The sequence below is a fragment of the Bos grunniens genome, chromosome 29, assembly GCF_055505025.1.
Source record: "Bos grunniens cultivar Pamir isolate PY7600 chromosome 29, Bosgru_T2T1.0, whole genome shotgun sequence".
In the NCBI taxonomy this organism is placed as follows: Eukaryota; Metazoa; Chordata; class Mammalia; order Artiodactyla; family Bovidae; genus Bos; species Bos grunniens.
This window is the reverse complement of record NC_141193.1, coordinates 38472008-38485578: the sequence shown is the minus strand read 5'-3', so window position 1 is coordinate 38485578 and position 13571 is coordinate 38472008. Positions and strand designations below refer to the sequence as shown.

The following is a 13571-nucleotide window of genomic DNA, read 5'->3' as shown; positions in this document are numbered from 1 at the left end:
CATGACCACTGGAAAAACCATAGCCTTGACTAGACGGACCTTTGTTGGCAAAGTGACGTCCCTGCTTTTGAATCTGCTATCTAGGGTGGTTTATAGTGTGGCTCCTTCCCGTTTCTCTCCTTCTACCCTCCCCATCCTGTTTTTCAAGGATGTTATTCAGTATGATCCCATGAAAGCAGTACATTATTCAGATGTCTTCGGTTTATCTTCAAAACATACACAAACTATGAATTCTACTGAAATAATACACCTATTTTGAAATTAACATGGCTTTCTTGATATAGGATGAATCATCTGTTTACCTTGCATTTTTTTCCCCTTCCTCATGCATATTCATATAGATTTTTATAGCTAGCCTATCCCAGTTTGAAAGTTGATAGGAAAGAGGAAGACCAAATAGAACTGACCCAGATGGATTTTATCTCTACTCAGCTCTCATAATGTAGATCAATATTTGCCAACATTTTTGTGTGTGTTGAAGTATTTTCTTCAGAGTCTGTTGAGGCTACATGTTTAATCAATGTGTGTAGAGGTTTATGGGCATTTTATAGAGGTCAGGACATGATCCTACTACTGTAAATGGTTTTGATAGTTTATAGTCATTGTATTTGGTTTTTTATAATTTATTTTTGGCTGTTCTTGGTCTTTGTTGCTGCACGGTCTTTTCTCTAGTTTCAGCAAGTGGGGGCTACTCTCTCATTGTGGTGTGTGGGCTTCTGGTTGCAGTGGCTTCTCTTTTTGTGGAGCAGTGGCTCTAGGACACGTGGGCTCAGTAGCTGCAATTCCTGGGCTCTTAGGAGAGGCTTAAAGTTGTGGCCAACTGGCTTAGTTGCTCCACTGTGTGTGGGATCTTCCTGGATCAGGGATCGAACCCATGTCTCCTGCATTGGCAGGTGGATTCTTTACCACTGAGCCACCAGGGAAAGCCGGTGTATTTGTTTACAACGACCTATCGCCGGATGATTAACGTGTTAAATCCTAAAAATCATATGAGATATGACTCCTGTCTATGAGACGCTCACAATATCAGGAAAGATAGAAATATAAATAGATAATTTCAAAATAACAAGAAATGTGTTAATAGGGTTAGGGTATGTTGCGAGCATAGAGGAGGGGTGCTCAGCCAAATCTGGTATTGTCAGGATGACATTTATGGATTAAACTATGAGGAGTTTCTCTAGAAGACACCAAGTACTCATTTTTCATGCCAGAGACAGATCTTTATCCAATGGTTAATCCCCTTTTTATTTGTAAATAATTATTCTGTTTCCTGCGCTAGAGCACATACTCCATGAGGTATAATGCCTGGCATGTAGTAAGAATTCAATAAAATTTGGGTTGTGTCTCAAATACTTTTTGTTTTACAAATTGTATTTGTTGAATCATAACTATGATTTTTCCATTTTTATTGAGGACTTATATAACAAAGCTTGAAGTAAAATCACAAAATTATTCTCTAGTCAGACAAAGCTTCTAGTCAGTATGATAGAATCAATATCACTACACAGAATGGGTATTCTTGTGTTTAAGTTGCCCAGTGACTGTTCTCACAGGGAGTGTGGGTATTTTAGGAATCCCTTAGGCCAGGCCAGAGGAGGAGTGTAGCTTACTTACCCTCAATAGAAAGTAAGGAAGACAAGAGTTGAATCACACAATATATTAGGAGGGATCACTGGGGATTAGAGTTGCAGGAGTAACATGTCCAAAGGGCTCTGCAATGCAAGGCAGTGAGCTGAGGTAGCCCTGCTCGAATTGCCCTTTCTTAAGGCTCTTTGATTCTCTTTATGGGAAGAAAGTGAATAGACATGTCTTGTTTCTACTTCACTTTTTGGAAGTTGGAGGTACGTTTTGAAGCATGTGTAGAAGTTTGGGAAACAATTTAAAAACTGCAGTCACAGGAGAGAGCACTGATCAGCACAGTATACTCAGAGATGATAGAAGTATGAGGTACATGGGCTGGGTAAGATGCAAGACCTAGGATGGAGAATGAGCAGGGACTTAGATCTGTGTAAGTCTCACCTTCTTTAAGGGATAGCACTTACCGGAACCTGCAGAAGTTTCTGGACAGCTTTCTACCTAGTACATGGTAATACCTACTACCTAATACTGTATTACTTCTCTACCTGGAAACTAAAGATTACATTTCTACCTTTTTAGTCACCAGACAGCTATTACTTCAGATGAATTAGAGAAAAATTAGCTTCAACTATATAACAATTTGGACCTTAAACACAAACAGTGCCGGGGTCCAGCCCCGGCTGATCCAGGGTATTCGAAGCGGGGACGGCGTCGGCGACCTATTTATTTAAATATTTTATCAAAGATATAAAGAGTAATAGGATGAGGATAGCTCAGTAGGAAAATTCAGTGGAGAAAAGAGGCTGAGTAGCTTGGTTTACGCGGGAGACCAATAAAACTTCAAGACAAGAAGTTTGCACCACTTACGTAGGCCGCAGGCGTCCTTCCGTTCTCCCGAAGGAGAGGAGACACTGAGGCCTCCCCGGTCAGATCTTAGAAGCCCAGGCATAATTAGTAAGCATGGTGGGTTCCGCGCTCCAGATGGAGACTCAGCCAGAGTGAGAGAGAGAGCGACATGGGGAGACCAGTATTTCGAGAAACTGATCCCAATTCTTTATTTTCCAGAGTCTGTCTTTATACACTGAGATGTTATACAAAAGTCACATGGGGACAGCAGTCCTGACTTTTATTAAAGTCAGGTGCTTCACACAAATGTATACAGAGGTCTTAGGGGTGTTACATCATCTTCTGGCCAGGGGGGCCTGCTGACAATTTACGACCCTCTCCTTGTGACAGCGGTCAGTCAACCAGGACACTTATTTCTCCAGGGGTGATTATTCTTAAAACAGACACTACCCAAATAAAGTTACACTCCTATAGGGTGAGGGTGTAGTGGGTTTTAGTTAAGGAAAGAATTTACTTAGCCTAAGGTCTAACGTGATTAATATCAAAGGTTAATACTTATTCCTTCTATGTATTCATTAATGTGTGTAAGGGCAGGGGATGTGGAGACTTAGCAACAAACATTGGCTCAACAAATGAAAAACCCTTCACCAATACAATTTCTAATCAGCCCACTATACTTATACTAATAGTTTTCTAACTTTTCTAAGGAACCTGTTTTTAGAAGGTTTAAAGCATCTCGTGCCTCTCACGGTTGGGAGGCTGTGAGCAATCACATGTGGCCGGACAAGCCTGTCAGGCAGGCTAGAGAACCTTCAGAAGAGTTTGTAGGTTAAAACACTCTTGTCACGCCCAGGAGTTTTTATTAACTGGAGCTCTAGGTTAACTCCTTCTCCGAAAGAGGTGGTGGGGGACAGCCCCCTGTAAAGTCAGAGGTGTAGGTGAGAGCACAAAGTAGTAAAGTAGGCAGGCTCTGGTTATGGGGGTAGATGCTCAAGGATTTCCAGGGGGACTCCTGAGGCTCGATCCCGCCTTTGCGTATGTTGAGCCTCCTTCCTCACGACCTTTGCCACGGGCGGAGTACCTCACTCTGGCCCCCAACAAAACAGAACATAATTCATTTTGCATTATTATTGCATCACTTTCTGATGACTGAAATAAAACATGATTTGGACACAATCTGGAAAAAGGACCAAGAGAAAAGATAATTACCTGTATTCCCATCACCTTGAAATAATGACTGTCATTTTTAAAAAATTTTTGAGTGTAATACACATTTGCTGAAAAACTGTCTTCCTGACAAGCTCATTCATGAGAATTTCTTGAATGTATTGCTTCTGTGAAATCTTTGATTGCCCATGGGCTGATTTATCAACCTTTTTTTTTTTTTAATGGTAAACCTGTATCATATATTCACATTGGTTATGCATTTATCACTGAGTACGTTAGCAGTTTTTTTTCCTCGCCTCTCCTATTAACTGTGCTTTCTCAAGGCAAGGGCCTTGACATATTTGTGTTCCCTGAATGTGGATACTTACATGCTTGTCTCTCAGTTCAGTCGCTCAGTCGTGTCTGACACTCTGCAACCCCGTGGACTGCAGCACGCCAGGCTTGCCTGTCCATCACCAGTTCCTGAAGCTTGCTGAAACTCATGTCTATCGAGTTGGTAATGCCACCCAACCATCTCGTCCTCTGTCATCTCCTCCTCCTCCTGCCTTCAGTCTTTCCCAGCATCAGGGTCTTTTCAAATGAGTCAGTTCTTCAAATCAGGTGCCAAGTATTGGAGCTTCAGCTTGAGCATCAGTCTTTCCAATGAATATTTAGGACTGATTTCCTTCAGGAGTGACTGGTTTGATCTCCTTGCTGTGTGAGGGACTTTCAAGAGTCTTCTCCAGCACCTCAGTTCAAAGGCATCAATTCTTCAGTGCTCAGCTTTTTTTTTATGGTCCAACTCTCACATCCATACATGACTACTGGAAAAACCATAGCTTTGACATATTTGAAAGTCTCTCTGTAATTACTTCCAAGTATGAATAAATGAATGGTCATAAGTTTATAATTTATAGTATGTCATCTTACAGAGATAAGGGAAATGTGCTGGCATATATATTCATATTTGTTTGTCTCATATTTTAGATGGTCATTCAGAAGGTTTTTGTGATTATTAGATAATCAAGTGGAATTAATTTTTATTGCCTAGTGTAAACTTAAAAAACTTGAAATTCGGGTAACTTTACACTTGTACATGTATGCAAAACTGACATAGAAGATATTTCCAAATGCTAAAATTTGCAAATGCAAGAGGTGAGGATATAGACTTTCTTTTATTTTATAAATTTTAATATTTTTAACACTAAGAGCATTTTGTATTGGGGTGTAGCTAATTAGCAATGTTGTAGTTTTAGGTGAACAGTGAAGGGACTCAGCCATATATATATACATGTATCCACTCTCCCTCAAACCCCTCTACTATCCAGCCTGGCACATAACATTGAACAGAGTTCCATGTGCTCTACAATAGGTCTTTGTTGGTTATCCATTTTAAATATAGCAGTGTAAATACCTAACAAAAATGTCTTGGACCATGCATATTTGTTTAAAAAATTTTAATTGTTTTTACTGTTGCATATTTCTTTAACTCTTCCTGTTATCCTACAAAGAGGTCATAGATATAGTTGGTGCTCAATAAATATTAAGTAGCTCACTGTTTTTAGGAAAAGGAGAAACTTTCATCCTTTTGAATAAATAATTATGACTTCTTTATTTAGAAGTAGTAAAGCCCATAAAAACAAATTTTGGACCTTATTGAAACCTATATTAAGAGATCTGGTGAAGGCGTAGTAATTATTTAGTATGCCTTGCTCACTTTAAATGATGAGGGGAGTAAAATCCTGAAACACTGAGTGACTTGTCCAAGGTCACACTAATTTTTAGAGTTAAAGCTAGGTCTAGGGAATAGATCAGAAATCTAATTACGGGTACAATACCTGGATGCCCCAGCTGTGGAGAGGCCAAATAATAAAGCAGGAATTTGTGGACCTAGATATCTGTTGTCTCTCTAGAAACCTGTGTGCTCATCTTTGGGTATCCTGTCTTGTCCTATCTTCCCCTCTTCTATCTTATCCTGTCCTATCTCATTGTATCTTCGAGGATTACATCCTATTGTAAATCTGCCCATCTCTCCACTTATGAATTATCTGCCTATAACACTGATTGAGCTACTATGAAGAGACAGATGTTTTATGTATATTATCACATTGAAATCTCAAAAATCCTTTGAGAAAACTGCTGTTGTCTCTATTTTTTAGTTGAGGGCATGGAGGCTCAGAGAAGATGCAATATGCTGACCCTGTCTAAACTAGCCAGTGGTAGAGACACGTGACTCAAAACTCTTGCTCTCCATGACTTTTCCATCTGACAGTGCTTCCTACCTGAAGCAGCTCAACTAGCAGCCTTTCCTTCATTTCATTTAGGTCATTGCTAAAGTATCACTTCCCAAATGAGGCCTTATGTTTTTATTTTATTTTTTTATTAATATTTGATTTCTTTGGAGTATAGTTGCTTTACAGTGTTCTTTGAGGATACCTTTTGGAGTTGAGTTCTCCTCCCCCATCCACTTTCCTGCATTAGTTTTTCTGTTTAGCATCCATCACTTTATATAACTTAATTATTTAATTTATGATCTGTTCCACCCCACAGAATGAAAACTCCATGAGATAAACAGCTCTTTTTTTCCTGTTTTTTGTTGTTTTTTGCAACCCAGAATAATGGTGGAACATACAAGTATTCAATAACTTTTTTTGTTATATAAATTGGTTGAGCCAAATTTACAGAGTTCTTTAGTCAACGTGAGCTTTCACTGGGGGAGATCAGACACAAAGTTCAAGCTCTGGGACCTCAGGTCAATCTTGAGGTCTGGTGGTATTCAAGTGAGAAAAGGATCAGATGGAGTGAATGAATGAATGAATGAATATATGCAATTATTGATATTGGTGGAGCATATATTTTTGGCTTGCCTTTATTGGTTCTTAAAAGCATGATGGCGAGATGGATTAAACTGTCCTAAAGGACTGGGGAAATATGGCAGAATGGTAAAGCCTAGTTGCTGGCCAAAGTGTTGGTTTTGGAGCATCCAAGCATCAAGGAGAGTATCAAGGGCCCTAGGAGAGAGAGTGTTAGGACCCCGTGTGACCATGCTCAACTTCTTGGAGTAAGGGAGGCGAGGTGAATTCAGTGGTCTGAAGAATATTCTCTGTGCAGGGCAGAGCACTTCATGGCTGGTGAGATATTCCTGCCCAGTTTGTGTTCACTATTGTGCTTAGAGTTGCACCATGAGTAAACTAGAACTAACCTTGCATATTCTGATAAATGCTTTCTGGCTTATTGAAGGTCAGAGTCATGGGACAGATTCTTTCTCTTGATTGCAGGAGCCAGGAGGCCAGATGACGAGGGTCTGAGCAGTAGAGCTGCAAGTCATGTAGCAGATTACACATTTGATATTCCAGAGACAAGTTCATTAAAGGCATTATTCCAGCTGACAGAACAGCACAGCATAGAGCTGCCAGATTTGATGTTGTAAAGGAAACATACCACTTCGGAAATAAATTATACTTGGTATTAACTGAATGATATATTAATCTTTTCCACCAGTGAAGCAGGAGACAGAATGAACAGTGACTGTTAACACATCATATGGATACCAATTCGCAGTTCCCAGGTTTTAGATATTCATGGGCATGGAATTCAGAACTATCCTGAAAGAAAGTTTAACTTGCTGCAATATTTATAATAGCTTTTCTTTTGTGAAATATTTGGTTACAAAACTTGGGATGCTTGCAAATTTAAGATTTTCTGTCACTGTGTGTCCTCGCTTTCCAATTTAGAAAAGTGTCTCCAAAATACATTACTCTTGGAACTGTCTTTTTTCTTTTTCCTGAAGAATTTGAGAATAATAAAACACCTACAGCTGAAGAGCTGTCACATTCCTAGGAGGGTGAGAGATTGGAATTAACACAGGATTCAGGTCATACCAACCTGAGCTCTTACTCTGAGCAGCTGTGTGACATGGGACAGATTGTAGGATGTCTCGGCCTCCTTTCCATCATCAGGAAAGCGGTACCACCACCCCCATTTGCAGAGGTGCCATGAAGAAGGATGGAAGATCGTATTCAAGTGTTTCGCATGGTGTTCCCCGTTAGTTCATTTTCTTTTTCTTCTTCCCTCTTTTGGGAGAAGGCAGAGGAAAATCTCAAGGCTAGTCACACTCTTGTTTCTGGATTATCTTCTTGACAAGAATTTGAACTGGTGGAATTATTATTATTTTTAAATTGAAGTATAGTTGATTTACAATGGTTTCTGGTATACTGTAAAGTGATTTAGCTTTATACACATGGATACATCTGTATGTATACACACACACACACACACACACACATATATATAATTTTTCAGATTCTTTTCCATTAGAGACTATTACAAGATAATATAGTTTCCTGTGCTATACAGTAGGTCCTTGTTTATCTGTTTTATATATAGTAGTGTGGAAAATTGGAGAAGGCAATGGCACCCCACTCCAGTACTCTTGCCTGGAAAATCCCATGGATGGAGAAGCCTGGTGGGCTACAGTCCATGGGGTTGCTAAGAGTTGGACACGACTGAGCAACTTCACTTTCACTTTTCACTTTCTTGCATTGGAGAAGGAAATGGCAACCCACTCCAGTGTTCTTGCCTAGAGAATCCCAGGGACAGGGGAGCCTGGTGGGCTGCCGTCTATGGGTCGCACAAGGTCAGACACGACTGAAGTGACTTAGCAGCAGCAGTGTGGAAAATTCTGAAAGAGATGGAAATACCAGACCACCTGACCTGCCTCTTGAGGAACCTATATGAAGGTCAGGAAGCAACAGAACCGGACGTGGAACAATAGACTGGTTCCAAATAGGAAAAGAAGTACATCAAGGCTGTATATTGTAACCCTGCTTATTTAACTTATATGCAGAGTACATCATGAGAAACGCTGGGCTGGAAGAAGCACAAGCTGGAATCAAGATTGCCGGGAGAAATACCGATAACCTCAGATATGCAGATGATACCACCTTTATGGGAGAAAGTGAAGAGGAACTCAAAAGCCTCTTGAAGAGAGTGAAAGAGGAGAGTGAAAAAGTTGGCTTAAAGCTCAACATTCAGAAAACGAAGATTATGGCATCTGGTCCCATCACTTCATGGGAAATAGATGGGGAAACAGTGGAAACAGTGTCAGACTTTGTTTTTTTGGGCTCCAAAATCACTGCAGATGGTGACTGCAGCCATGAAATTAAAATACTCTTACTCCAGTGGTCATGTATGGATGTGAGAGTTGGACTTTGGAGAAAGTTGAGCGCCGAAGAATTGATGCTTTTGAACTGTAGTGTTGGAGAGGACTCTTGAGAGTCTCTTGGACTGCAAGGAGACCCAACCAGTCCATCCTAAAGGGAACATGTATGGACCTAGAGATTGCCATACTAAGTGAAGTAAGTCAGACAAAGACAAAAATCATATGATATCACTTACCTGTGGAATCTAAAAAATCATACAAATGAGTTTATTCACAAAATAGTAACTGACTCACAGACAAAGGAAACAAACTTATGTACCAAAAGGGAAAGAGGGAGAGGGATAAATATTCTTGACCCCTGCCACTTGAGAACTCGTGACCTGCCTGTGTGCTCAGCACACTGTCAAAGCCCCTCCAAGACTTTATGGAGGGCCACGGGTAATAAAGCACTGGGTTTATGAACTTGTTGTGAGTGAGACAGCACCGTCTTGATAGTGTCAGTAGTGTCTCTAAAGAGGGAGGTTACAGACAGGGGCTTAGAGTGTGTTTTGAATTTTTAATTGTAGCAAAGAACGCATAATATGAAATGTACCATTTCACCCCTTTCTAAGTGTGTACTTTAGTGGTGTTAAGTACACTCACATTGTTCAACAAATCTCTAGAACTTCTTCATCTTGCAAAATTAAACTTCTATACACATGAAACAGCAGCTCTCCATTCCTTCTCTCCTCCAGGCTCTGGTAACCACCAATTTTCCTTTTTATGTGAATTTCACTACTCTAGATATCTCATATAAGCAAATCATTCGGCAATTGGTTTTTTTTTTTTATGACTGGGTTTTGTCATTTAGCATAACGTCTTTGACGTTCATTCATGTTGTAGCATGTGCTAGGATTCCCTTTCTTTTTTAAGGCTGAGTAAATAGGAGAATCCCAGGGACGGGGGAGCCTGGTGGGCCGCCGTCTATAGGGTCGCACAGAGTCGGACACGACTGAAGCGACTTAGCAGCAAATAGGAAAAGGAGTACGTCAAGGCTGTATATTGTCACCCTGCTTATTTAACTTATATGCAGAGTACATCATGAGAAACACTGGGCTGGAAGAAGCACAAGCTGGAATCAAGATTGCTGGGAGAAATATCAATAACCTCAGATATGCAGATGATACCACCTTTATGGCAGCAAGTAAAGAGGAACTCAAAAGCCTCTTGAAGAGAGTGAAAGAGGACAGTGAAAAAGTTGACTTAAAGCTCAACATTCAGAAAACGAAGATCATAGCATCTGGTCCCATCACTTCATGGGAAATAGATGGGGAAACAGTGGAAACAGTGTCAGACTTTATTTTTCTGGGCTCCAAGATCACTACAGATGGTTGACTGCAGCCATGAAATTAAAAGACGGCTTACTCCTTGGAAGGAAAGATATGACCAACCTAGATAGCATATTCAAAAGCAGAGACATTACTTTGCCAACAAAGGTTCGTCTAGTCAAGGCTATGGTTTTTCCAGTGGTCATCTATGGATGTGAGAGTTGGACTGTGAAGAAAGCTGAGCACCAAAGAATTGATGCTTTTGAACTCTGGTGTTGGAGAAGACTCTTGAGAGTCCCTTGGACTGCAAGGAGATCCAACCAGTCCATTCTGAAGGAGATCAGTCCTGGGATTTCTTTGGAAGGAATGATGCTAAAACTGAAACTCCAATACTTTGGCCACCTCATGCGAAGAGTTGACTCATTGGAAAAGACTCTGATGCTGGGAGGGATTGGGGGCAGGAGGAGAAGGGGACGACAGAGGATGAGATGGCTGGATGGCATCACTGACTCGATGGACGTGAGTCTGAGTGAACTCCAGGAGTTGGTGATGGACAGGGAGGCCTGGCATGCTGTGATTCATGGGGTCGCAAAGAGTCGGACACAACTGAGCTACTGAACTGAACTGAACTGAATATTCCATTGTATGTGTTTTATTTTCCAGTTTATTTACTCATCTGTAGATGGGCAGCTGGGTTACTTCTTGGCGATTGTGAATAGTGCTGTGAACATGTGTGTACAAATATCTCTTCAAAAATCTTGCTTTCAATTTTTCTGGATATTTACCCAGAACTGGGATTTTGGGATCCTGTGGTAATTCTATTTTTAATTTTTTGAGGAACCACCATACTGTTTTCCATAATGGTCATACCATTTTCCATTCCTGCCAACAGTGCACAAGAGTCCCATATTCTCCACATCCTCACCAACACTTATTATTTTTTGTTTTTTCAGTAATAGTCATCCTAATTGGTGTGAGGTGATACCACATAAGTGGTTTGATTTGAATTTTTCTAATGATAAATGATGGGACTCAGTGGAGTTTAGAGGCTGAAGTTAGTCTTGTAGAGGTTTTAGGGTATAAACTAATATGTATATCTGGGCAGGGTTACAATTTGTAAACTAAGTGAGTTGCTAGAATAACTTGGGATCTTACCTTGGGAATACATGAATTTTGGGGAATTTGCTGTAGAACAGTGATCTTTGGGGGAAATATTTGGGTATGAATGAGTTTGTGTTAAAATAATTTGAATGTAGGTAGTTTCTGTCCCTCATCATGGCTTGGTTTGCAAGCCATGTTTGTCTGGCAAATTGTGGTATCTGTTTGATTCTTTTCTTTGCCAGGGTCACTTTCTTATGCCTCAAGTGATTCTTTGTATAATAATGGGCAGCCTACTAGTGATATCCTCAAAACATCTTAAAACTAGAATTACTGGTAAATGAAATTTATAGTTTGAGACTTGGTACATATTGCCAAAATGATCTACATAAAATTGTATACAAATTTACACCGTCTTGTGAGTCTCCGTTTCCCCTCACTTTACCCAGCCTTTGTTAGTCATCATTGGATCCGTTTTCTGATTTAGTAGTTGAATAATTAAAATATGTTATTTAAAACTTAAAAAAAATCAGCAGCCTAGTTCCTGTCTTGCAAGGTTACTGCTAAAGTTGTTAAGATAACAAAAAATATAGTTCTTGACACAGGGCCTAGTACACAGTGTGATTAAATAGGAGCAGTTAAGTTATAGTGGTAGTAATAATGTAGGAATAGTAGTAAATGTGTAAAGCATTACTAGGTGAAATAATGATGGTTATAGCATCTATTTTTTTTTTTTCCTGAATTCTATACTTCCAACCAAACCCATTACCACTGCCCTGGAATAGGAACTCACCACCTCTCACTTACAGCATTAGTTCCCTCCTCCCCACCCTATCTAATCCTGACACCACTGACAGAATGCCTTGTGTAAAATCTGAGTTTGAACCAGTCACTCTCCTGGAGGCCCTCCCTTGACTTCAGGAGGAAGCCTTGGCTCCTTCACAGTCTTCATTTAGCCTTCCTTACTCAGACCCATGCCCAAGGCTTTCTGGTGGCTCAGAGGTTAAAGCGTCTGTCTGGAATGCGGGAGACCTGTGTTCAATCCCTGGGGTCAGGGAAGATCCCCTGGAGAAGGAAATGGCAACCCACTCCAGTACTGTTGCTTGGAGAATCCCATGGAGGGAGGAGCCTGGTAGGCTACAGTCCATCGGGTCCCAAAGAGTTTGGACATGACTGAGCGACTTCACTTTTACTTTCATTTACTCAGGCCTCTGCCCAGCTCTCCAGCTCCGTCTTCTGCAACCACCTGACATGGTGTGTGTTCTTCCGGATTCTCAAATGTTTTAGTATCTCATCAATCTCCCGCTGCATTATTTTCCTTAAATTTTGATTTGTACACGCTTATATACAAGTTACTAAATGAATAAAGGTTAAGTATTCATGCTTTCTCTTTGGGGTTCAATTCTTTTTTTTCTTTTGCTCTCCTCTCTTTTTCCCATGTTCCCTTCCCTCCACTTTACTTTCAACTACTTCTATAATAACATCATATTAACAACTTAGAAAGTATTTTTTGGATTTTTTCCATGCTCATATAATATAAACACACGTGTGTGTGTGTGTATACACACACATATATCTATATCTATAGGTATATTTACATACATATTCTTGCTTATACATGTTACCAGGTGTCTTCAATCTCCAATGTTATTTTCTGTCAAACTTCAGACCTTTACACTTAGGGGAGAAATTTGGTTAAAATATCAATGTTTTGCCTAGGTCACCTCCTTTCCCTGACCCAGTTACTGAACTGAAGGGCCCAGTATTTGCAAGAGCTTGATGTCTTTTATTTGAAAATCCCATTGTCATTTATGTCACCTTAGACCAGAGTGTTAAGAAGAGGTCACTGGCAAATTACTGACTCTAGATGAACACTTTGTTCTTAATTAAAAAGCCTGATGAAACTCTCTGGGAAATGAACTCATTCAAATGGGAGATAATTTAAGCCTGACCACCGAGGACATTTTCTCTCTATTTTTCCTTCACCCAGTGCATAAAATTTTTATTTAGTCTTATGATATAAATTGAATTTGACAGGAGCAAAATTTTTTTTTTCATTCAGACCATAAAATTATTACGTTGTCTGAATTAACATTGTGTTTTCCCTTTAGAAAAATAATGAATACCACTTTCCCTGGAGTGATTGTCTGGCAGCAATGGAGGATGGAGCAAATGACTTGCTGCTGGAGTTTCAGAGTGGAAAGGAAACACCACATCATGAAATACTCATGGGACTCTAAGTGGAAAGGTCAGAGTTCAAGCTCAGTTCTGTCACTTAACAGTTAGATGTGTGTGTGTGCTCAGTTGCTCAGTCTTGTCCAGCTCTTTGCAACCCCATGAACTGTAAGCCACAAGGCTCCCCTGTCAGTGCAATTTTCCAAGCAAGAATACTGAAGTGGGTTGCCATTGCCTACTCTAGGGGATCTTCTTGACCT

The 13571-nt window shown here is 40.2% G+C and overlaps 1 protein-coding gene across 16 annotated transcripts in view; it reads left to right on the top strand.

Moving 5' to 3' along the window:
* The window catches only part of LOC147342510 (uncharacterized), a 360032-nt gene that overhangs the window by 138638 nt on the left and 207823 nt on the right, over positions 1-13571 (top strand). For 13 of the 16 annotated variants that reach the window (XR_015157856.1, XR_015157855.1, XR_015157854.1 and 10 more), the window contains one exon: positions 13248-13384. The exons of the other annotated variants lie outside the window; for them this stretch is intronic. Coding sequence is in view for 8 of the 13 variants with exons in the window: in XM_086384542.1 (XP_086240668.1) it covers positions 13248-13384 (137 nt within the window). In the remaining 5 variants the exon portion in view is untranslated. The remainder of the gene's footprint in view (positions 1-13247; positions 13385-13571) is intronic. 16 annotated transcript variants of the gene reach the window in all.